At 41.0% G+C, this 26389-nt stretch overlaps 1 protein-coding gene across 1 annotated transcript in view; it reads right to left on the reverse strand.

The window, feature by feature from the left end:
- LOC122549768 (aryl hydrocarbon receptor-like) overlaps positions 1-26389 on the reverse strand; it is a 191888-nt gene that overhangs the window by 46449 nt on the left and 119050 nt on the right. Inside the window, exon 4 of the mRNA XM_043689763.2 lies at positions 21870-21959. Coding sequence (XP_043545698.1) covers positions 21870-21959 — 90 coding nt within the window. The remainder of the gene's footprint in view (positions 1-21869; positions 21960-26389) is intronic.

The following is a 26389-nucleotide window of genomic DNA, read 5'->3' on the forward strand; positions in this document are numbered from 1 at the left end:
GAGTTGTGCCTGGCACATAGGAAGATAGTTGCAGTTGTTGGAAGTCAGTCATCTCAACTCCAGGACATCACTGGAGAAGTTCATCAGGGCAGTGTCCTCGGTCCAACCAACTTCTTCTGCTTCATCAATGATCTTCCCTCTTTTGTAAAGGTCAGAAGTCAGGATGCTTGAGATGATTGAACAAATACTGAATAGATACTGAAGAAGCCCATGTCCAAATGCAGCAGACCTATATGATATCCAGGCTTGGGCTGACAAGTGACAAATATCATTCATGCTAGACAAATGCCAGGAAATGCCCATCTCCAACAAGAGAGAATCTAACCAACTCTCCTTGGCATTCAACAACATTGATGTCAATTAATTCCTCACTATTAACATTCTGGTGGTGGTGGGGTTTATCATTGACTTACCATTGACCAGAAACTGAACAGGACTTGTCAGATAACGACTGCAGCTACATGCATAGGTCAGAGGCTAGGAATCCTATAGTGATAAAAGACTCCTAAAAGACTGTTGACCACCTATAACGCACAATTCAGGGAAATTTGGGAATACTCCCCACTGCATTGACCATCTAAGGGCCTCAACTGGCATGAAGTCAAGCCACCTGCTCCGGGTCACTCTGCCACCATGTTAAGGGCAGTCAGGAAGCCAGTGGGAAGGGCACCCACGGCATTCTCTGGACCCAGATGTAGGGTATCTACTGTAATGTTCTGCCTTATGTTTCTCAACCTGATGGTCATACTTGTATACATACCTCTATTATTCTATTTCTTTTCTGAAAGCCAGGATTTTTATTAAACAGCATGCCATTCCTGACATTGTAACTATAACAGTACACTCTCTCTTTTTGGTATTTCTCACATAATAAAAAACCTCGGTGCCAGTAATATGCACATACACATGCGTGATAACACGGCAGAAGTATTGCATTCTTGAAACCCGCCATCTGTTAATAAAATAGATAGGAAAAATGGGCTGTAAAAGAGCAACTCTGACACACAGAGAATCTCTTCATCATGGCTACGACTTCCTTACCCAGCTCTGTTGTTATTAACAAAATACTTGAGAGTCCAAAGGCATGGATATTTTTCAAAATGAAATTTCAATTGTAAGTATTAACAATATATTGGTTTCATTGTATTCATGTATGTATCATTGTTATTTGTAGAGATCAGCTTGTTTAGAGACCTAAATGCTTTGGTATGCCTCACAACAGGTGCACATTAACGATTACAAGGGAGTTCGAGATATTTCCTTTATTGTGGAAGAAACCATTGTGATATTTATCACTCTTTATTGTCACTGTGGTCATCACTCTGTGGGATGTAGCTGAATGTGAAGGTTCAGCTGGCCCTCCTTTCCATGCTCCATGTAGGAAGTTAAGCAAAGAATAATGTTGTTGGCGAACTCAAAGGACTCTACCAACCAACACATGGAGATGCACACCATTTGGATAGTACTATAATATGTCCTCGTTTTTTTTGCCTGGATTGACTACCCCCGCCACACCCTCGTCACATACAGAACGCTAAACCTTTTCCATTCCCCCAAATTAATTTCTCAATGCCCTGCCAATCCCTCTAAATCATCAACTCACCCTTGCTGGTCCTGAGCCTTCATATAAAAGTTTATTTTCCTGCTCTCCTCCCTTGTAGCATAAAGTAAAGCCCAGGAAATCACAGACATTACACACTAACTGTATAAGGCCAAATGGTGCATGCCACCTTTAAATGATCACAAACTGATTCTTGTGTGCAGCTTGAGTCATAGTGAAATGAAGACTTTATTGCAGATTGTATTATGCCACAGGCTGGTTTGACATGCTGTTGACTTTATCATTGCAGCACAAACCAAGATGGCAGAAACAGCAGGCTATTGTGCGTTCGGGCTATTGTACCCGTATGCTGTTGAACACCAAGCCAGTCAAATCCAACTTTCTCTCTACTTTGTTTTCTCTCTCCCTTTTGTCGTCTTAGCATTGGCGAAGAAGGCAGCATCTGTGGTCAGCATCGGAATTGGAGATGTTGGGATTCAGCTGCGGTAGGCTCGAATGAGTCCAGCTGGCAGTTCCATTGGCAATGTTATGGTAGGACTGGTATGGTACCCCGGAGGTGGAGGCCCAGAGCAGCACTTCGGGCAGCGGTGATATACTGGTTGCAGCAGTGATAGTGGCCAATTCGGAGCCTGTTTTAGAGACCCTGGAACCTGCTGCGGGGCAAAACACCAACCACCCCCAACTCCCCACCTCCAACCCCCTACCACCCAATGTCGAGCACAGCACAAGCTGGGAGGAAGATTAACTTAATTTCTTCTGTAATTCAAATAGTGCAGGAGTGTGGCGACATAATACACTTTTCACCATATTTACTTGTAAATCATTAATTTCCATTCAGTCCACTTTCTTGGGCTTCATAAAATTCCCTCCATCACCAATAATTCTGAATGTGGAACACTGATCAAGCTACAACCAGTTTTGTAAAAATTAAATATAAAGCTTAATAACTTCTGTAGAATGAAGATTTTCATTGCTGGAAGCTGGAACTGTGGCGAATTAAGAAAAAGCAAAATTGTACTGAATGGTTAATAGAATAAGTTCATTTTTATAAAATGCCAAAAGTGGGCAACACCAGAAACAGAAAACTGCATATGTAAACTGACAGACAACATGGAAACTAAGACAACAAGGTTGACATGGATTGAAGCAGAGGCTCTGGGGCAAGCTGGTGGAATCGAATGGAAAAATTGGGAAGTCCTGAATAAAGACTCATTTTCCTCTTTTAAGCATAAATAATCTTAATTCCATGCTTATCCTATAAATGTGATTCATCGTACCAAACAATTTTAACTCATGAGAATGCAACCATTTCTTTCATAAAATCATTATTATTTGAGGAAAAACCTTTTTGAGATGGTAAAACATTAAACGGTGGCAGTGAACAATGCTTCAGGGCAAAATCAAATCACATATAAGCTGGTTAATATAAATGTAAGCTACTGGCAATGGGATCATTTAATCAAGTCGCATTTATTTTCTTGAAAGAAGCTTTCTAATTAAATAAATTAATCTTATTCTATTGGAAAATGTGTTGGTACCTTCTAAATTATACCTAAGTTGGTGATTCAGAAAAAGATTTAAAATATTAGCTTACTGACCAAATTAATACAAACAGAAACTACATGATTAGTATAGATTACATGCCTCATTAGATTTTCTAATACAAGGCTGAGGTAGTTTGCTTAATCCTTTTTCTAAACTTTCGGTGGGTAGAATTTCATGTTCAATTATGAATGGCCAATCAGCAAAGATATTTGCCTGTGGCATACAAAATTATTTCACAACCAAATTAGTTCTACTCCTGCAAGTTACAATTACATTTGATTTGCATTTTGAAATATTATTCTTTGATTTGTGTAGAAGATGCAAAATGAAGTCCTTAAAATCCTAAAATTATTCTGGAACAGGTGAATGATTTGTAAACTAATAAGGCTACAACTTTCAACCAGCTGTCTCCACTCCCCTACAGCAGCAATAGTGAATATACTGGTTATCTCAGCCACTTTAAAACAGCATTTTTAGCAAGGCACTTCATAAAAGAATAATCAGCTCAAGAGTTTTACAAATATTGAATAACTTTCTCTTTCTAAAGAACCATATGTACTAAGATACCCCTCATTTTGACAAGGTTCATGTGAAAATGTGCCTGACTTTCCACTTCATCAGAACAGTTGTAAACTATAACTCATCCCCCTTGTTTTGATTGGACAACAAGTAGAAGCAATTTTTTATTACTTGGCCTGGAATCCCTTCATAATATCAAAAATCTTGGTTCGTCACAGCACGTGGGCATTGCGCCAAGGTCAATATTTGTTTTGACCTTGAACTGAGTTGCTTGCTAGGCCATTTTAGAGGATAGTTACAAATCAATCAATCACAATCACATCATTGCCAGTCTAAAGGCATGACGACCAGCCTGGCTAAGGATTGCAGATTTCCTTCTCTGAAAGATATTAGTGAATTTAATTTTCTTATAACAACCAATAGTTTCAAAAGTACCATTGCTATGAATAACTTTCTGTCAATTGCCACAATGTATAAACTTAAAATTCCATTTAATTTTCTAACTATTCTACTCTACTCAAATGCTGAACGTTAAGACCTGAATGTCTAAAATATTTTGTGCTTAAGAATCTTACCATATAGGTTGTACTTTCATTCAGTTCTCTGCCAAGAGGTGAGATTCGGTTTTAAACTACAAGTAAAAACTTTCATAAATGCAAGGAAATGTGAACATTAGCACAATAGTAGAAATATAAAAAGAGCTAAGAAGGAGGGCAGCAGCAATAATAGGTGCAAAAGTAAACATGAAAAGTCAAGCAAAGCGAATTTAATGTTTTCCTATTCATTCTGCAATACAATACGGGGCTGCCAAATTTTCTGATATTAAATTGTTTAAATGAAGGAATGGCAAGCCTTCAGGGGGTATTATCTCGTACATATAATATGTTTTGTTTGTAAAAGTAAGCCCTATAAATGGTTTGAGACAGACGAAAACTATCATATATGGCGAGCAGAAAAACTATAGTATATGGAGTTCAATGTGAAGAAGTGTAAAGTCATCTATTTTGGCTAAGAAAGACAAAGCAATTTGATTTAAACAAGCTTAGAGATTAGGAGCCGTGGACTAGTAGGAATTTATATAGCCACATGGTTATATTTCACTGGGTTAGCACATTGGAAAACAAGCCCTGCTATTCCTTGAATTGCTACAAAAGTTAGACTTTTGACTGATTGACTGAAAACAGGTTTCTGTACCTCTAAAGAGTTACTACTTATTATAAATACATAGTTTTTAAATTACAGGTAAATAATTATCAACAGGCAACACACACAATACACACACACACACACACACACACACACACGGTTGCTTTCTCAATCTTTGTTCTCCAGATAATTTAATTTATTGGCTAAAGGCAGAGTGTAACTGGCTCCCAGTTGTAAAAATCTTTGACTCATCAAAGAAAGTCACAGCTTACGGCAACTAGAAAGGGAACCTAACTGGCTAGTTTTGAAACTTCAGATGCTTTTACTGAGAAAATAGACAGTCTTGACCGTGTGAAGGTCTGATGGCTTCTCCTCTAACATTTACAGTCTCAGCTACCTGAGAAACAATCACGTAGTTAATGGGAGGCAGATAACTTCTATTATTGATAACTGGTCATGAGTCTCCACACAATCAGCTACTTGTTGCCAGCCAAAGCTCCATTTGCCACACCCCTGGGCTCCAGCTCATCTGTAACAAGGCTTGCACTGTTGCTTGAAAAAGCAGCTGAGTAAACAGCACAACAGTGAGTATCAAATTACTTACTTTTACAAAGCACAGCAATCCTTCCACAATCTTTGGTTCTAAAAAATGTCAATGTGACATTTTATAAATTTGTACTTTGGAAATAGAGCCAGTCTGACGTAAGATTAGCATACACAGAGTCTACCTCACACCTTTAATGCATTGTCTGAGTTGAGATGTCACCTTTTTATTCATAAAACCTTAAGTTATCTTGGGAATGTGACTTGAAAGAAGTTCTGGGATTTACATATTAATGTATCGAAACCTGAAAGCATTCTAAAAGATGAACGATTTGACAGCAATCTAGGTTTGTTCAATATATTGCATCAGTTGTATGACAATATGATCTGTGTTATACACTGTGTCCTATGATCCTTCTCCACCTGACGAACGTGCAGCGCTCTGAAATCATGTACTTCCAAATAAACCTGTTGGACTATAATCTGATAATATGAGATTTTAAACTTTGTCCAACGCCAGCACCTCCATATCCCAGCTCATCACGGTCCTGTTGCAATTTTTGATAACCTTCCTCGTTGTCCACTATACCTCCTATTTTAGTGTCTTCAGTAAACTTACTAATCATGCTGTGTACATTCTCATCCAAATCATTGATATGGATAACAAACAGTAATGGGTCTCGCATTGTTTTGGGGACTGAACTGCTGGAAGAACATGCTGAAGAAGTAGTATGTATATGGATTGACCACAGAGTCAGTATCATACAGCATGGTAACAGACTCTTTGGTCCAACTCGTCCCTGCTGACCATTTTCCCAAACTAAACTAGAGTAACTTGTCTGCATTTGGCCCATATCCCTCTAAATCTTTCCTATTCATGTATCCATCCAAATGTTTTTTAAGTGATGTAACTGTACCTACATCAGTCACTTCCTCTGGCAATTCATTCCACACACAAACAAATCTGCATTTAAAAAGTTGTCCCTCATGTCCTTTTTAAAACTTTATCCTTTCACCTTAAAAATATGCCCCCTTTTTTGAACTCCCCCACCCTCGGAATAAGCAACTTGCTATTCACCTTAGCTATGTCCCTCATCATTTTATAAACCTCTGTAAGGTCATCCCTCACCCTCTTACACAACCATGAAAACAGTCCCATCTTATCCAGTCTATTTTTATGACTGAAACGTCCATTCCCGGCAGCATCCTGGTAAATCATTTCTGAACCCTCTTGAATTTAACAATATCTTTCCTGTAGCAGGGCAGCCAGAATCATACTAGAGTTTACAGGCGTAAATTTAAGGACATTTTGCCTAAATCTGGCTAACCTTTCATTAGGATCTGAAGATCAAGGTGTGATCTAACAGAGTTAAAAAAAATCACACCATAGTTTATTTGGAAGCACTAGCTTTCGGAGTGCTGTTCCTTCATCAGTTGGCTGTGGAGCAGGACCATAAGACACAGAATCTATAGCAAAAGATTATAGATTATGGATAACAAACAGTTATGGGTCTCGCATTGTTTTGAGCACTGAATCTCAAATTGTTGTGGGGAAAATCACCAGTCTCAGAGTCAGAATCAGGATTCAGCTACAGAGTTCATCGTACAAAGAAACCGGATCTCTGGGGAGAGAGAGATGTCCGCCAGCACGGCTGTCAGCTGCAAGCCTCCTCTCGCTCCCAGAGCACGTGTCATGATATTTTATATATTTTGCGGTACAATTGTTCAAGTAAACTACAGAAAACATTACAAAATCATTGTCAGTTTAAGTGGTCGTGACCGTTCTTCCTGAGAAGGAAGATAGTTTTCCATTACTGCAGATCTGAAGTATTAACACTTGTATACAAGCAGTTTCAGGTAGTTAATATTTCTATTGAAGGTGGTGGGTGGACTCAGACACTTCGGCGGGCAGTAGATGTTACTGATGTGCATTCTCTCCCCCACCCGCCTTAAACTAATCATCCATGTTCTCCGTCTGTTGTGCTGGTATCCTGTTAGCCTGAAGCAGTATCTGTGTATGCTTTGCTGTATTTTTCCATGTAATGGCTCAGCAGCCATCTTGTGTGCTAAGTGACCAATTTATGGCTTAGCGGCCATCTTGTTTCTGAGTGCCCCGTGTCAACTCCCAGTTCACTCCCCGCTTTGTGGTCAAGGAGGCGACTTCTGAGATCTCCCGCAGACCACCCAATTCACCTTTTCTAAGATCTCCCCATCCTGAGGGTTGTCAAGGAGTGCAAGTTTAATTGGTGGCTCTTCTGTGGTGACACTTGCTCTTAGCGCGGCCTGCGTGAGTAGCACCTGACAGCAAAGCTTTAAACACCCGAGGCCCAGGCAGAATACCAGTATGAGTGAAATAAAGAGAACAATCCAGTGCGCCAAATAGGGTCCCCAGGATTTGCTATCAGCCATTCTAGTCAGCTATCTCCTCCTATGGCTCCTTGTCTGAAGTCACCTAGCTGGTCCTGAATGTTTTTGATCACATGTATAATATTGTAAGAATCGTCAATAACATGGGTTTTACACTTGTCACCAATGATAGTCTAGCAAGGGGGAGTATGGACAAACTGATAATGCATCGTGTAATGTGTCTACTGTGCATAAAGTCTGTGTTCAGCCAATTCACCACTGATTGCCTGTACAGCCTTTGATGTATTGCTCCCTCAGATTGTCATTTCACACACAATGTAGTTTTGTTTTTTAGTGCTAAGGATTCTTGCTGCCCCTCCCCCAAACACAGAGATCCCAAAAACCCTTACTCCAATGATGATCTCAGTGTGGTGGGGATCTGCCAATCAGCGTAGTGTTCCCAGCTGATGGAGCCGGTCACTATCCTTGTCCGAACATGTCTCCCGCTGGGGCATGGTACAGTGAGGTGTCCTATCGTTCCTACTGCAAAAAGGTTTGGAAGGTTTGGTTTGTCAGTAGTATAAATCCCCTTAAATAAGAAAACGAATCCCTTTGCTGCCCGATAGCATAAGTGTCCTGTTCATGGGCCTGTGTGCCTACCCATCTCACCTCTGACTCCCCATTTGTTCCCACCAGCTGGTAAATATCAAACAAGTATGTCCATGTGGCAGAGCTGACATGAATGCCATTGCACTGTCCGCATATAAACTGTCCTCCAGCGGTCACATTCAAGCATGCCTGCTCACTGCAGGTGCAGGTAAGTTGTCCCTGGGTGATTGTACAGTGCTATTGAGTACATTGTGTCTGCATGCATGAACTGTTTCAAGGTACCAGGGCATAAACACATCCCCATCCCTGCTCCATGATAATCAGTGATGCTTAAATAGGTCCTTCCCTCCCCTATTGGTGCACCTGGCCCCATGGCCAGTGGGCTTGACCAATTCCACACACCTACCCTGGAGTCCACTTTTGTATTTTCCTAGCTGTCCTTTACATGGCGTGCCCGAGGTATCTACTGTGTATAAATCGCGAGTGGTCCACACAGGGGTGGCCACAAATAAGGATTCGGCCAACTGGGCCAGTGGGTAACAGACAGTTCGGTTCCCATGTAGACTTAGGTGGGTTTTGTAAAATAGGTTATCTCAAATCCTGACAGGCTTCCCGCTATCACAACATTTAGAAAGTATGTACTGTAAATAATTAAAGTTAAATGAGGCTAATAGTCAGCGTCCCTTTTTTTTTAAAAAACAATGGTAACCAGAGGTCAGCAACAGTAGGTGTTTCATGTGTCTTGTCAGCAGTTTTATCTGTGCCTCTGGGTGGTTTGCTTGCTTGTCTTGCTCGCAGTTCCTGTCTGTGCCTGGGGGATGGTCAATCTCATTAGTTCGTTTATAGGGGTCCTTATACGGTTTGACTTGGGTCTAGTGTTTCAACGTGCCTTTTCCCCTTATGTCTCCAGGCGCAGGTGTCACCACTGATTATAACTTTGTATGGCCCATTCCATTTTGCGGCAAAGCCTGGTTTTGTCAGACAGGGTTTGCACGAGGATGCGGCTCCCAGCTACTATGACCTCACGGAAGGTTTCGAGTTCACCTGCTTTGTCCTTTTGCTCTTGTCTCTCAGTTACGTATCCCTTTTAGCTGGCTGCTTCATTCCAGTACATATCTCCAGATTTTGTCTTTTAGCAGACCTACATCGGTCCCACCTATTATAACGGTCTCTAGTAATTGCATTGCTCGCTGGTCATTAATTCATAGGGTGTTAGTCCAGTTTGCCTGATTCGTGGTGGCTCTTAATTTCATGAGTGTGGCTGGCGGCACTTGCTCTGTATGTCTGTTTGGCTTGAGCTAAATCATTTTTAAGGGTTCTGTTCATTTTCTCCACCACCCCTGAGCTCTGGGGGTGATAGAGGATATGAAATTATTGCTGTATCCCTAGTAGCTGGCATACTGTTTGCAGATGACACAAAAGTTGGAGGTACTGTTGATAGTATCGAGGGCTATTGCAGGCTGCAGCGGAACATAGACAGGATGCAGAGCTGGGCTGAGAAATGGCAAATGGAGTTGAACCTGGATAAATGTAAAGTGACGCATTTTGGAAGGGCGAACACGAATGCTGAATATAGGATTAAAGACAGGATTCTTGGCAGTATGGAGGAACATAGGGACCTTGGTGTGCAAGTACATAGATCCCTCAAAGTTGTTATTCAGGTGGATAGGTTAAGAAAGCATATGGCATTTTGGCTTTCATTAAGGGGGATCGAGTTTAAGAGCTGCGAGATTTTGCCACAGCTCTACAAGTCCCTGGTGAGGCCACACTTGGAATATTGGGTCCAGTTCTGGTCACCCTACTATAGGAAAGATACAGAGGCTTTGGAGAGGGTGCAAAGAAGATTTGCCAGGATCCTGCCTGGACTGGACAGCTTGCCTTATGAAAAGGGTTGACTAAGCTTGGACTTTTCTCTCTGGAGAGAAGGAGGAAGAGAGATGACCTGATCAAGGTATACAAGTTAATGAGAGGAATAGATTGAGTCAATAGCCAGAGACTTTCCCCAGGGCAGGATTGACTGGCACGAGGATCATAGTTTTAAGATATTAGGAGAAAGGTATAGAGGGGACGTTAGAGGAAGGGCTTTGCGCAAAGAGCTGTGAATGCATGGAATATGTTGCCAGCGATGGTGGTGGAAGCAAAGTTATTAGGGATATTTAAGCAACTGCTGGATATGCACGTGGATAGCAGTGAATTGAGGGGTGCGTAGGTTAAGTTATTATATCTTACATTAGGATTAATGCTCAGCACAACACTGTGGGCCAAAGCGCCTGTTCTGTGTTCTATGTTCTATAACTTTGCCTGTGAAATGTGTCCCTTGATTGGAGTCAATCAAGGAGTGTGTGTGTATAGGTGTGAGGATGGATGTGCATGTGTGGCAGGGGGAAGGTAGATGTGTGTGTGTTGGTGTGGGGAGGGGTGTGTGTGGGGGAGGAGGTGTGTGTGTATGTTGATGTGGGAGGAGTTGTCTGTGTGCGTGGGGAGAGAAAGGTGTGTGTGCATTTAGGTGTGGGGAGGTGTGTGTAGGTGTGGGGGAGGTGGCTGTGCGTGGGTGGAAGGTCTAGAGTACTTGGTGGTGTAGGATAGGAGAGAGGTCAGTGGATGTTGAAATGGATGGGGAGATCACGGATTTGTAGGGCACATTAGGATACTTAAGTTTCTTAGATTCAAGGAGCACCTGGATTTGGGTGTCAAGGAATGGTCAGGATCTGAGTGAAGATTCATGGGTTTGGGACCACTGCGAGCATATGGCTGGGTGCACATTTTGTGATGCATCAATACAATAATGAGAAAGTTTCACCTGGTGTTATGAAAGGACAAAGTTGGGTGGGGAAACCCACCTGAAAATGGTTCAGGAAATTTGAAAGCTGTCAAAAGAGCTTTAAAAAGCTTCGTCTAGAACAGTCAGTCTGGTCAGTGAGATCTGCTGCCAAACTGAGCAAGAACATGAGATTGATGCTTTCAGAGAGAATGCAAAGGGAGGCTGAAATGAAATAAATTTTCCTGACAAAAGAAAGGGTTGTGGGTATAGGTGAGTGGCAGGAATGGCTACAGCAGATTGTGGAGGAGTCGGTGTTGGACTGAGGTGGACAAAGTTAAGCACTAAGTACTGCCAATTAAACCTGTTGGCCTATAACCTGGTGTTGTGAGATTTTTAACTACAACATATTAGCAGAGTTAGGGATGATGAATGTACACACTGTTAATTGCATTTAATCCTGTTTCAATTGATTCCAGTGGATGGCAGCAACAGGGGATTAATTTGTGCTACCAAACAGAATCAGGCAGATCATTGTGTTTGAAGGTGCGCTCTTGTAACATTTCTGTGCATTTTTAAAAAAAATTGTTCATGGGATGTTGCTGGAGTTTCCACCATCTATTGCCATTCTTAATGGAAAAGGTGGTGTTAAGCTGCTCTATAGAACTGCTGCAGTCTTTGTGGAGTAGGTGCACCACAATGTCATTATAAAGTGAATTCCAGGACTTCAGCCCAGCAACACTGAAGAAACAGCAATATATTTCCTCAGGATGTAGGGAGGCTTAGAGGGAAACTTTGCAGATGATGGTGTTCCAATATATCTTACTTTGTGGAGTGCCTCAAAGATGGATTCTTAGAGCAGCTGGTGCTGGAGCCGACAGGGAGAAGGCAATTCTGGATCTGGTATTGTGTAACGAACCAGAATTGGTCAGAGACCTCGAAGTGAAGGAGCCATTGGGAAGTAGTGACCATAATACAATAAGCTTCAATCTGCAATTTGAGAGGGAGAGGGTACAGTCGGAAGTGACAGTACTTCTGTTGAATAAAGGGAACTATGGAGCTATGAGGGAGAACCTGGCCAAAGTTCAATGGTGCAATACCTTAGCAGGGATGACTGTGGAGGAACAATGGCGGATATTTCTGTGTACAATGCAGAAGTTGCAGGATCAGTTCATTCCTAAAAGGAAGAAAGATCCCAGGAGGGGGAATGGGCAGCCGTGGCTGACGAGGGAAGTAAAGAAACATATAAAGTTAAAAGAGAAAAAGTATAACATAGCTAAGATAAGTGGGAAAACTGAGGACTGGGAAGCTTTTAAAGAGCAACAGAGGATTACTAAGAAGGAAATACGCAGAGGAAAAATGAGGTACGAAGGTAAACTGGCCAAGAATATTAAGGAGGATAGTGCTGTTGGAGGTGCCTTGGTGAGTTATGATGTATCTTGCAGACGGTACACATTTATGTCACCTTGAAAGGGTGGTAAAGGCAGTTGATGTGGAGAAAACAAATGGGCTGCTTTGTCCTGGATGGTGTCAAGCCCTTTGAGTGTTGCTGTAGATGCACTCAGCCACTCTATCAATTCTATCACACTCTTGCCCCATTCCTTGCAGTTGGCAGACAGACTTTGGGATTCAGGAGGGAAGTTACTCGCCACAGGATTCCTAACCTCTGACAGCTCTTGTAGCCACTGCATTGATATGACTGGCCCAGTCCAATCTTTGGTCAACAGCAGTCTCTAGAATCTTGAAAGTGGTGGATTCAATAATGGTAATTGAATAGCAAGGGGAAATAAGGTGAATAAAAAAACTTAAAACTTGTGGAAAGCTTAGATTCCAGTTCTCTACCATGTGACTTTCTGGAACAGAAATTCTGCTGGCAGAGAGAGAAAAAAATGTTAAAAAGCTTTTGAACAAAATTTAAGCCATGGAATGGATTGTTCTTGGCATGGAGAAGTTGTGAAAAAAATGTTCTAAACATTAACATATGAATGAATTTAGGATCATGAAGCACTTATTATGTCCAGGAGAGTTCTTCTTGATGGCGTGCTGAAGCTGTGATTAGAGATGGAACTGGGACAACAAAGGGATGCCCCAATGCTAATATATTAGCTTGAACTAAAGGTTGCAGATTTGAAGCTAATTTTAATATACCGATTGAGACTGAATAGCAATGCGTAAGTGTTTATAGAAAAAGTTACTGTTTCAGGCAAACACACAAGTTTGAAAGGAAAATGGGATTGCTAGATTAAAGTTAGGAAAGGACAGTTGCATACCTCTTAACTGCTAAGATATTAGATTAATGTTACAAGAATATTATATTGCCACATCAGGAAGCAAAGTTTTGGTTATACCAAAATTAATTATGAGAGGCAGGATGGGAATTTTTTTTTTTTTTTAAAAAGGCCACCAAAGGGCAAATGAAACATAATCCAGAATTTACCTACATCTCTTTTTAATGGTCGGGCAGCTTCCAAACCTCATTCAGCCTGCTTATTCCAATAATGGTGGCAGGCATCCCACTGCTAAGTGTACTGCAGCAGGGAGGCCCAGGTTCACATGAGGTTAGCAGTACTTTCACGTGGCCTGCCCGATGTAAACCAATTGTTTTTCTTTCAGAGGCCTGCTGGCTCCAGCATGTGCTGAGACTGGTTAAAGACGACTTATGAGCTGCATGTAGAGTGCACCCAAGATTCTCCTTTTTAGCAGCTGCACTGGTGCCTCCCATTGCTTTTTCCTCAAGGTGCTGGGAGATTCTTCAAGCAGACACTATGAGAAGAGCGAGAGCAGACAGCAAGCTGACTCTGAGGATCTGAATGCAGCATCACAATGACATTAGACAAATGGTCAAGGCCAGTTAATGCACCATCACAGGCCAAATCCATTACATGATATGCCACTCATCTATCAAGCAGTAGTCACACACATTCAGAATCTTGCCACAATACCCAGCCCTGTTGCAAGATTCAATCATTTTACAGCTTTCACGCAAGGATAAACCCCACCTCCTGGCATGGACTGCATTAGTCATCTCGCTGATGCAGCAACTGATGGTGAATTGGGAGACGTAACAAATGGCTCCTGCTCTAGCTTGTTAAGGATCCCAGTGCAATTAAATTTATGTCCATGGCCACTTTCACAGCCAATGGTGGTGCTGTCTTTGCTGTGCTCTGAGGTTGTGGTTACAATTGCAAGAGGAAAGAGCGTTGCAAGCATGTCTTTTGTAAAGCATTGTTAGTGACTCAAGCAGATGAAAGACAAATGTTCCCAGAAGTTTCTTGATGGATAAGGCTTCATACTGACAGCCTATAGTACAAGAGCAACAGGCCCTACGGCCCACTACAGATGCTATGAAGCCAATTTTGTAACCAATATCTTTAACATGTAACATGCATTTTATTCATGAAAGTGATGTACAGTAGATTCTCAAGCTCCAATAAGTTTTCTGATAAGGGGCAGCACAGTGGCTCAATGGTTAGCACTGCCTTACAGCACAAGGGACTCAGGTTCAAATCCACCTTCGGGCGACTGTGTGGAGTTTGCACATTCTCCCTGTGTCTGTGTGGATTTCCTCTGGGTGCTCTGGTTTCCTCCCACAGTCCAAAGATATGCAGGCTAGGTAAATTAGCCATGGGAAATGCAGTTACACGGATGTGGGTGGTGGTCTGGGTGGGATGCTCTTTCAGAGTATCAGTGTGTACTCAATGGGCCGAATGGCCTACTTCCACATGGTTGTGGAAGTACTTCTACGTTGCCCTACACTGAAGAATATGAGAATTCTTATTAGCTTATCCACAGTACACCACACCATATTTTCAAATTCCATTAGCAACCAATCGATGCATCAGTTTAGTTACTTCCAAATACAATGAGAAGCATTTACACATTACCCTAGATGTTTCTGTTCTATTGAATGCAAAACTTCCAGCATTCACCATATTCCTCCTCTGAAAGTGACAGTAATGTCTGAAGTCTTCAATTCGACACAGGAACACAGAAGGTGCTGCCAGTAGTTTAATGTTTCTCATTTGAGGTACCCGCAATCAGAAAGCCAATGGCTTTGGAGGTTGTGTCTTGCTTGTATGGATAACAACAAGGATGCAGGAGTTAACTGACCATGGCACTGTGGTACAGTAAGCCAATAGTTGACAGCTTTCATTTTGCAAATGTTAATCATATTATAATCAAGATTTTTCGAATAATCATAACATAGATAAAATAATGTTTCTTTCTGAGTCCTATCTGATAAAATACCAGCTATTAGGCTATGGACTTGGAAAACAAATTTGCGATTCCTCAAACACAGTTCACCTAAATACAAACTGGTTGCTATTTAAAGAGATCAGCATAGCCTTGGATAGAATTTTCCTTTATTCTTGGTTTGACGGCATTGATGGGAAAAACTGACAAGTTGCACTTTCAATCACTGTGAATGTTCAGTTTGGATTTAGGGTAGTTATTTTATCCAAAGAGTACACGGCCACACCCAGCTTCAACACTGGGTACAATTTGTACTATTTATTCAACAAAGTTCACCACGAGCAAAGTTCATAATCCAGATTTTGGTACAACCACATTGATTTTTAATGTTCCATTTGAATTGCAAAATTTACCAGGTGCTACAGAAATACAGTCCAGGCATATTATTTCCAAAAAATGAGGTGCAAGATTGTTGTTTAAAAATTATTTCTAACCTATGTTGCCTTAACAGTGATTTCTGATATTTTATTCATTTGAAATCTACTAAATCTGTTACTAATTTTCAAGTTGTTCATTTTAATGTTATTTAACAGCTGTAATGTGTTACCCATTTGTGAATGTAACACCAGCAAGAGTAGGTCCAAGAACAGAAGTAGGCAATTCGGCCCCATTGAGACTACACCAACATTTAATGAGATCATAGCTGCTCTAATAATCCTCAAATTCACTTTATTTTAAACCTTTTCTCCATAACTCTGGATTCCCTTCTCAATCTGTCTATCTCAACCTTGAATATACTTTATGGCCTCAACAGCTTCTTGCTAAAAAGTTCCAGAGATTTAGTACATTCAAAAAATAAACTCCTCACCTGTCTTAAACATGTGACCCTTTACTCTGAGATGATGCCCTCTGGTTCTGAACTCTCCCATGAGGAGAAATAATTCTCTTTTCCACCCAATCAAGCTCTTTAAGAGTATTCTGTTTGTAGAAGGTCACCTCTCATTCGTCTAAATTCCAGCAAGCAAAGGCCCAACCTACTCGATCTCTCCTCATAAAAAGATGTCCCTCTATACCTGGAGTCAATACGGTGAACCTTCTTTGGATTGTCTCCAATAAACATATCTTTACTTAGCTAGGGGGACTAAACATATCACAGTATTCTAAATCTGGTCTGATATGTGCCTTATACAGCTTTAGCAAAATTTCTCACTACTTTTATACTCAATTCCCTTTGAAATGACATCCAACAGGCCTTCCGTTACCCAATTAAATTGAATGCTAGCTTTTTGCGATTCATGTACAAATTCCCCTCTGCTGCACTTTCTGCAATCTTTTTCCCCTTTTTGGCAGCATTTAGTGCCTCTACTTTTCCTGCTGAAGTATAGTGTCTCTGATTTCCCACATGATACTGTTACGACATGGGGTAAACTCCCCTGCTTAATTTAAAACCAGCAACACAGAAAAGATTGATCCTGTGCAGTAATCTGTAAAAATTTGAGTGGCCAAGAACTACATAAAGTAAAAATTAACAACTTAATTTCTTAAAGTATAACAGAGAATAATTAACTAACCACTATTTACAATTTCTTTCTCTAACCTATCTTTTACCTTCCCTTCTATAATACTAGTCCGATAAAACTCCCAATTAAGATTTACAAAACAACAATTCTTATCTCAAAACCAGGCAGCTGTAGATTCTTGTCTTTGGAACTTCCTGTGTCTTCTTTTCTCCGTGCTAGGAATTTCTGCATCACAGGTTACTGATCGAAAAGGTTCTTTTAAGAGAGATTTTTTTCAAGCAATCGGTTACATGCTAGAACTTGGTAGTTCTACTCTCAACTGTTCAATTTTCCCCCGGTCTTTTATCACAGAACATCGGATTGTGTAATTGGCTTTTAAGATTGCCAATATACTTAATTCAAACTTGATTGGAAATTGGTATTTTTTCAGGGTATAACTTAAATCGATTGGCTGACTTGAGATTTATTTTTGTGTCTAGGCAATGAACTAATCGAGTTGTTCAACACTGTTACATTGTTGCCTTATTGAGAACACTTGGTGCTGTGTCCAGTAGTTCTGCTGCTTTTCACTCTCTTAAAGGTACACCCACATCTTCATAACAATACACCATCTGTCAAGTCTTGCCCACTCATTTAATCTGTCTATAAACCTCTGCAGACTCTGTCATCCTCACTACTGAACAAAACAGATTTGACAAACATTCATATTAAACATTAAGTCTTTTCTCTTCACAGACGCTTCCAGCCGAGAGGTTCTCCAGCATTTTCTGTCTTTATTACTAAAACTCAAAGCTATGCATCTGTTTCTAAAGTCCAGGATTCATTTTTTTTAAATCAAAGATTTGTAATGCATCCTGCTATAAAGATTTGTGCATATGAACCACTAGGTTTTTCTGTTCCTGTGCTCTACTTTAAAATCATAATTTATCTCATATTCCCACTCTTGATTCTATGCCCATAGTTGTTTAGTCTCATATCACAACATTAATGAAGCATTGCTTTATTTAACTCAAGGGCAAGGTCAAACCAATCCTGTTTGACTCTTCCCGCCTCAACTCCTGATGGAATCCCCTTTCTTGAAGCTTACCCTGATGGTGCTCACTTTCTATCTTAAAATGAGCTTCAGTGCTAGGACCCCAGTTGTCCACAATTTATGTTAATGATTTAGAAAAGGGAAATAAACTCTATGACGCTATGAATTGAATGGAATATTTCAAACTTTGCAGATGATACAAAAAGCTGGTGGAAGGGTGAGTGGTGAGGAGGATACAGAGATGTTGCAATATGATTCAGACAGACTGACTGAGTAGGTAAATGCATGGCAGATGCAGTGTAACATGCGTAAATGAGAGATTATCCACTTTGGTGGTCAAAATATTATTATTATTCGAATGGCTGTAAATTGAGAGAAGGGAATGTTTAATGAGACCTAGGAGTCTTCATACACCAGTCACTGGCAGTAAGCACACAGGTGCAGCAGGCAGTAAAGAAGGCAAACTGTATGATGGCCTTCATTGTGAATGATTCTCGTACAAGAATAAAGATATCTTGCTGCAATTATACAGGGCATTGGTGAGGTTACAACTGGAGTATCATGTGCAGTTTTGGTTTCCTCATCTGAGGAAGGATGTTCTTGCTATAGAGGGAGTGCAACAAAGGTTTACCAAAATGATTTTTGGGATGGTCGGAGTGACATATGAGGAGAGATCGAGTCGGTTAGGACGGTATTCACTTCAGTTTAGAAGAAGGGGGATCTTTGTAGAAGTCTATAAAATTCCAAGCGGTTAGATGCAGGAAGGATGTTCCCAATGATGGAGGAAACTCCAGAATCATGGGTGATAGTTCAAGGATAAGAGGTAAATTTTTTTTACGACTGAGATGAGGGGAAATTTCTTCATTCAAAGAGTGGTGAGCCTGTAGAATTCACTACCACAGAAAGTGGTTGAGTCCAAAACTTTATATGTTTTTTGCTGAGGTGGTAAATACAGCTGCCGTGGCTAAAGGAATGAAGGGATATGAGGGAGGAGGGTGAGATTTGAGTATTGAGCTCAATGATCAGCCATAACTCAAGGGGTCGAATGGCCAACTCTTGCTTCTATCTTCTGTGCCTTTTCCTATGTAAATTCCATACCATGTCTATCACCAAGAAAATCATCTCTGAAGTATACAACTTTTCATCTTTCACCCTCATCACTGGTGAAGACATCATTCATGGTTCTGGTCTGCTACAGGTTTACGTTTTCAACATTCACTTCACTGGCTTCCTGATTTCCCAACATACACAAGCTACAATTCAGTTGGAATTTTACTGAGTGTTTTTCAGCCACCACACCTGGTCAAGTCAATGTCTGTGACTTCATTAATTCATCCAACAAAATCATCATCCTAATCTACAATTTTGCGGCAACATCTCACAGTGGCGGTCCTCATCACATCTGATTATGGCTCACTGAGTACTCCCTGTTCCTTTGCTCTACTACCATCAGTGCCACCACCTTCAGCCTCTTGCTTTCAGCATCTAAGATATATCCTTCAATCATATTAAATCTCTTCCCATCTTCAAAAGTATCCTTATAACTTAACTGTACTTTGGTTACCTCTAATTATCATCCCATATATGGTAACACACAACCCACAAATACAAAACACCATAGGATGCTTTCCAATAGTAAATGAAAAAAATGTTTTTTTGATGTTGATATAATCAGTATGCTTTAAGGGTTCAACACACATTTGAAGCACTTGTAGTTCAAGATACTTACCCAATGCTACTAAAGTGGGCATCCCACGTCCCACAACCCCATCAGGCTGGCTTGCTATTTGGTTGTAAAATGCATAACAGACTGCTAAGTGGATGGATAGCAAAATGAAAATCAGTACAAAAGAATATTTATGTATTCGGGAAATTCTATTACCTGCCAGTCATGTTTATTAGATAACTGATAGCAATGCACGTTGAGATATTGTGTAAGTTACACAAAATAACTAAAGGTTGTTTATGTACCTACATGAAGACTCAATTTTGGGTCTTTCCTTTGAAAAGGAAAAGACAGTCTAAGAAGGTACATTCAAAGCAAAGTACACCTTTTTAATATGCTAACACTTACTAAAATTTGTATACGTTAAAATAAATGTCAAATTTAAAACCTTACTTTCACTAAAGGAATTTGACAGTTTGACTTGATACTGAATGTAACCAGCTAACTTTAGCCATAGACTCCAGTCAAAAAATGTCTACCCATTGAGATTGCTGGCTTCCATCGCACTTTGAAATGACAACCAAGGCAGGCAGCCTTTAAGCAACTTGGCACTAGATGAATATACAGAGCACTCAAATCACTGCAAAATGATTTAGTGGCTGCTCTGGATGAACATTCAGAAGCAGGAAGTGCTTATGTAGGACTCCAGCTGGTCCAAAAACCTAAAGTGTCCAAGATGAAGTTTTGAATTACCTCATTAGAAATGCAGGGAAGTGAATTTTATGATAGAAATAAAAGAATGACCAAATATATGACTTTCAATGTTAACGCTGGGTCCCAACATGCGTCAATGTCGGGGCCCTGGCTGTTTGTGGTTTATATAAATGATTTAGATTTGAATGTAGGAGGGTTTAATCGGTAAGTTTGCAGATGGTACAAAAATTGATAGGGTGATAAATACTGAGTAGGGTAGGCTTAGACTAAGAAGGATATAGATGGGCTGATCAGGGGCAAATGAAGTTTAATCTGGATAAATGTAAGGCAATGTACATGTGCAGGGCAAATAAAGCTAGGAAAGATATGATAACCAGAGGGACCAGGAGGATCAAAGGGCCTTGGTGTGCACGAACACTAGTCCTTTAAATTATCAGGTTAGGTGGATAACATCGTTAAGGTGGTAAATGGTATACTTAAAGTCTATGCCTTGGCTAATAAAAGTAAGACCAGGGCTGTTTTGCTGGAACTGTATAAAATGTTGGTTAGGCCACAGCTAGAGTATTGTGTGCAGTTTGGAACCACATGAAGAGGAATGTAATTGCACTGCATAGGTTGCAGATGAGATTCAGCAGGATGTTGCCTGGGCTGGAGAGTTTTAGTTATCAAGAGAGATTAGAAAAACTGGGGCTGTTTTACTTCGAGCAGACGAGATTGAGAGAGGATAAGATTGTCATGCATAAAATTATATGAGGGGCATAGATAGGTTAGACAGAGAGAAACCTTTTACCCTTTGATGGAGGGATCAATGACTAGGGGGCATAGATTTAAGTTAATAGCAAAGATTTAGAGGAGATTCAATGAAAAACATTTTCACCCAGAGGGTGGTGAGGATCTGGAACTCACTGCCTGCAAGAGTTGTAAAGGCAGGAACCCCTATAACATTTAAGAAGTATTTAGATGTGCATTTGCAATGCCAATGCATAAAAGTGCTTGAAAATAAGATTAGAATAGTTAGGTGGTTGTTTTTGACCAGTGCTGATGTGATAGGCCAAAGCGGCTTTTTTCAGCACTATAGATCTCTGAGACTTTAAAATGGGGTGGGAACACGTTTATAAATCCTGCTCCAATTATCTCCCAAAATCTAACCACACTTTACTCAACAACTGTACTTGGTGTTAACTCTCACTGCACAATACCATGGCTGGTATAACTGATACCTAAAACCCAAAGACCTAAAACGCACATTAGCCTAACGGTTTTGAAATTCAGTTATTAAACCCAAGTTCCAATTCTGTAAACCACTGCAAAAAAAATCTTTTAAGAATGCTTTCATACAGTGAGCCATACGAGTATTTCTTCAGGCAATTGCAATAATTTTTAGTTTAACAACAATCAACTCTGCTGTGTATTGTATTTTTTAGCTTCAGAGTGAAAGAATAAATAAATAACAGTTTTGAACCTTTGCCCGGTATAACTGCTGAAAAATAAATGTAATTATTTTGACAGACAGCAAATTACATCTCCGCGTCAGTTAATAGTTAAGGAAATACCAGAGCAATCAGATTGTTCAGGTCCAACTTGAATTTCACACGCAAGCTGTCACATGCAACCATGGAATATAAACTTGGAACTCCAGAACTGTAATAAATGAGATGTTCATTTTGAGTTCCTTATACATTTATAACACACAAATAAAGAGAAAAAAAGCCTACCTGGTGAAACCCCAGATAGTCCTGGATGGTGGAGGATGCATAAAAAACTAAACCTTCAGCTGTAATCACCAGCACAAATCCACTGAGAGCCTGCAAAGTAAAAGAATACCAGAAGTCAACCAAATAGGTCAGTAATAGGATTAAAAACATTTCCTGTAAGTGAGGTGCACAACCTATGAGTCACAGAACACAGCTGGGAAGTAGAAGACAGCAGCTCATAATAAATAATTTCAGCCTATTGAAATGCTCTCCGCAATATAGTTGCATCTCGTACAGTGTGGTGTCAAAATATTTTTTTTAAAAAATGAGGTTCAAAATCATTCAATGGGTGAACACATCACTTCCTACGATACAATTCGATTTTGCCTGGGAAGTTTGCCCTTGTTTGTTTTGGGGATGTGAGATCACTGGCAAAGTACTTAATCACATAGAGAAGATGGTGCGCCACTTTCTTGAATTGTTGCCATCTGTGTGGTGTAGATATGTCCACCATGCTGCTGGAAAAGGAGTACCAGGATTTGTATCCCATGATAGTGAAGGAACAACATTATAGTTTCAATTCAGAATGGGAAAGAACTGGAAGGAAACTTGTAGGCAGTGATGTTCCTGCGCATCTGATGCCCTTGTCCTTCTTAATGGCAATGGTTTGAGGGTTTGCAATGGTACTTCTGGAGGAGGCTTGGTGAATTCTTAGTCTCTGGCCAGCTTTTAATATCATTATTTATTTGGCTGGTCCAGTACAGCTTCGAGTCAATGCAAATCCCTAGAATGTTGATACACCAGTAGTGATGTCTTTAAACATCAAGGTGGGATTGATAGATATTTTTGTTGGAGATGGTCATTGCCTGGTAATGTTCACATTCACACATAATTTTCTCCCCATCAGTACAAGTCTCACTCTGGGTTCAACTGTGCAGTGTTTTTCCTTACTCACTCTCACCGACCCAATCCCCTAGACTAATAACTCTCCCTGTCTTGTGTGTGTGACAATGCTGCTCCTTTAACAAGGTTATTCTGTCCTTGTTTTTTTTTTCCAGACACAGAAGTTCTGCCGTGTCTGGTTTGAATGCGTTTTAGGGCCAATTTGATTATAGCCAACAGATATTGCCTGAGTCAAAAGGCTTTTAAATTAAGAGAAACACTTGGACAATGAAACGGAGTGGCCAGTTCTCCCAACTCACCTTTTCTTTGGTTTGAGCAAGCAGTCGGTCTTTGAGGCTGCTGGTCGAAAGAAACAGCCACATGGAAGAAGGTGTTCCATGCTGAATTTCTCTCTTTTAAGACCCTGTGTTTGATTTTACCTTTTTTGCCAAGGGGTGTAAATGGGGATTGTTTCAGAAATTTGGAACAGCATCATTAATTGAGATAATCTATTGGGTTTTCGGATGGGTTAAGTATTCTGTATTCTGTTCTCTTTTGCTTGTGTTTCATTAGGTTTTTTAGATAGATTACTTACAGTGTGGAAACAGGCCCTTCGGCCCAACAAGTCCACACCGACCCGCCGAAGCGCAACCCACCCATACCCCTACATTTACCCCTTACCTAACACTACGGGCAATTTAGCATGGCCAATTCACCTTCCCTGCACATCTTTGGACTGTGGGAGGAAACCGGAGCACCCGGAGGAAACCCACACAGACACGGGGAGAACGTGCAAACTCCACACAGTCAGTTGCCTGAGGCGGGTATTCTGTAAATATTTTTTTTTGTTTAAAACGGAGTGGTTGGATCAGCTACATCACTCCTGGAACATACACTTTCACCTGCCTCGAACAATTAGAAGATTAGGATCTGGTCTACATTCTTGAAAGGTTTTGAGGGGCTCTGGCCTGGTTTATATCATGTGCTATTTGCACACTCACCAGGGGAACCTCACCACCTTTTCTCGAAGGTAGCCAGCAAGGGGGTCAGTATTGGAGGTAATGGAGGATGCAGGAGTTAACCTTGCCAGCATATCCTCTGAGGGATCAGTGTCTGCATCCTCAGAGATGGAACCAACACTGACAGCTGTGCCAGCTATTTTTATCTCAGTCTGTGCCCTTTCTCATTATGTGGGAAAGTGGTTCAGAATAGGGTAAAAAAAAAAGAGAGGGACAGGGTGCTCAATATTTATCTGCTCAATCCCTTCAAGGATAGACTGTGAGCAGGTTAGCAACCAGGGAAGATGCAATGTCAAGTGCTGTCTGCTTTCCCATCACCAGTGTGAATGCATTCTTAACGTACCCAAGCTTCTACCTGTTTTTCACAGCTCATTCCCTCTCATCTGCTGTAGACAGAATAACTGACCAAACTCCTGATTGGTATCTATGCAGCTGTGTACCTGACTTAGCACTACAGTCCTAACTAGTTTCCCTGGACCTCAACAACTGACCGTGGCCTATTTCCCAGACTGTAATGAAAGGGAACTCCTGACCTGAATGACCCAAGTGGTCAAATGACCATGTCCAAGCCCATAGTTTGGGATCAGACAAAGGTGTTGATTACTGAGTCAGTACCCACTGACTACTGATAATCTCCTCAATCTTACTTTCCTTAGATTTGGATATATGGCTATTTGGTTGAAGCATATGCAGTTTGCCAGCAACTGCTGGAAAATGCTGTAGATGAGAAATTGATGTAACACAGAGCCATATAACAACATGTTCACCCCTTTGACTGATCACTGCTGACAACCATGAAAAGGAGCCCTGCTTTGTGACTGTACTATACAAGTACCATGAGCTTCTAAGTTCAAAATGAGGCATCAATGCACAAAAGGGTAAAGCAAGGCAGAGATGCTGCGAGCATCCAAATAAATGCAAAGTCAGTGAACACAAAGAGAGTAAATCAAGAGGCCTCAGATGTTCCCAGCTCCAATCCACAATATGGCAACCGTTCCTGCATGCAAAGTGGCCTGGCAGAAGCTTTGGAATGGAATGTGTTGGTTTGGTCTAAAGTACAGCAATAAGGAGCTGCACAATATCATAAGCTAGTCTGACAAGAGCCGCAATGACGTGGTAAGGCTGTTGCCTGGTCGATGCCAGCCTTTGTGGATGGAGGTGCAGATGGTCACTGCCCATGGTGTGTGTCCTGAGATATTGGGGAATTATGACTAAGGTGGATGTCCAGAGAAGATGCTGGCAAGTTTGAGCCTCCATGTACCCTCTCAGATTTTCATAGTAAGAGTCCCTGACATCTAGTTTCTCACCACTACCTGGGAAAATAGCAAACCTGTTTATAAACAAGGTGAGATTAAGTAATAAATAAGACATTATTTTCAGGATCTTTATTGCTCACAAGTTGGATTCTTAAACAGCTGTTGATATCATAGATAGAAATTTGGACAATTTCTTTGTGTCGATGAGAATCTAACTTTTCTATTTTTGTCCTATTTTCCCACAGTCTTGCCAATGCCTATGTCATTCTGAGGAGAAAGTGAGGACTGCAGGTGCTGCAGACTAGAATAGAGAGTGCGGTGCTGGAAAAGCACTGCAAGTCAGGCAGCATCCAAGGAGTAGGAGAATCGATATGTTGGGCGTCCTAATGAAGGGCTTAGAGTTATAGAGTCATACAGCACAGAAACAGGACCTTCGGTCCAACTCATCCATGCCGACTAGATATCCCAACCCAATCTAGTCCCACCTGCTAGCACCCAGCCCATATCCCTCCAAACCCTTCCTATTCATATACCCATCTAGTGTTTTTTAAACGTTGCAATTGTACTAGTCTCCACCACTTCCTCTGGCAGCCCTTTCCGTACATGTACCACCCTCTGAGTGAAAAAGTTGCTCCTTAGGTCTCTTTTATATCTTTCCCCTTTCACCCGAAACCTATGCCCTCTAGCTCTGGACTCCGACCCCAGGGAAAAGACTTTGTCTCTTTATCCTATCCATGCTCCTCATGATTTTGTAAATCTCTATAAGGTCACCCCTCAGCCTCTGAGGCTCCAGGGAAAACAGCCCTAGCCTATTCAACCTCTCGCTATAGCTCAAATCCTCCAACCCTGGCAACATCCTTGTAAATCTTTTCTGAATCCTTTCAAGTTTCACAACATCTTTCCGATAGGAAGGAGACCAGAACTGCATGCAATATTCCAACAGTGGCCTAACCAATGTCCTGTACAGCTGCAACATGACCTCCCAACTCCTGTACTCAATACTCTGACCAATAAAGGAAAGCATACCAAACACCTTCTTCACTATCCTATCTACCTGTGACTCCACTTTCAAGGAGCTATGAACCTGCACTCCAAGGTCACTTTGTTCAGCAACACTCCCTAGGACCTTACCATTAAGTGGATAAGTCCTGCTAAGATTTGCTTTCCCAAAATGCAGCACCTCACATTTATCTGAATTAAACTCCATCTGCCACTTCTCAGCCCATTGGCCCATCTGATCAAGATCCCGTTGTAATCTGAGGTAACCCTCTTCGCTGTCCACTACACCTCCAATTTTGGTGTCATCTGCAAACTTACTAACTATACCTCTTATGCTCACATCCAAATCATTTATATAAATGACGAAAAGTAGTGGACCAGCACT

The sequence above is a fragment of the Chiloscyllium plagiosum genome, unplaced genomic scaffold (genome assembly GCF_037043375.1).
Source record: "Chiloscyllium plagiosum isolate Xiang-an unplaced genomic scaffold, Cpla_swu_hap1 HiC_scaffold_5, whole genome shotgun sequence".
Lineage (NCBI taxonomy): Eukaryota > Metazoa > Chordata > Chondrichthyes > Orectolobiformes > Hemiscylliidae > Chiloscyllium > Chiloscyllium plagiosum.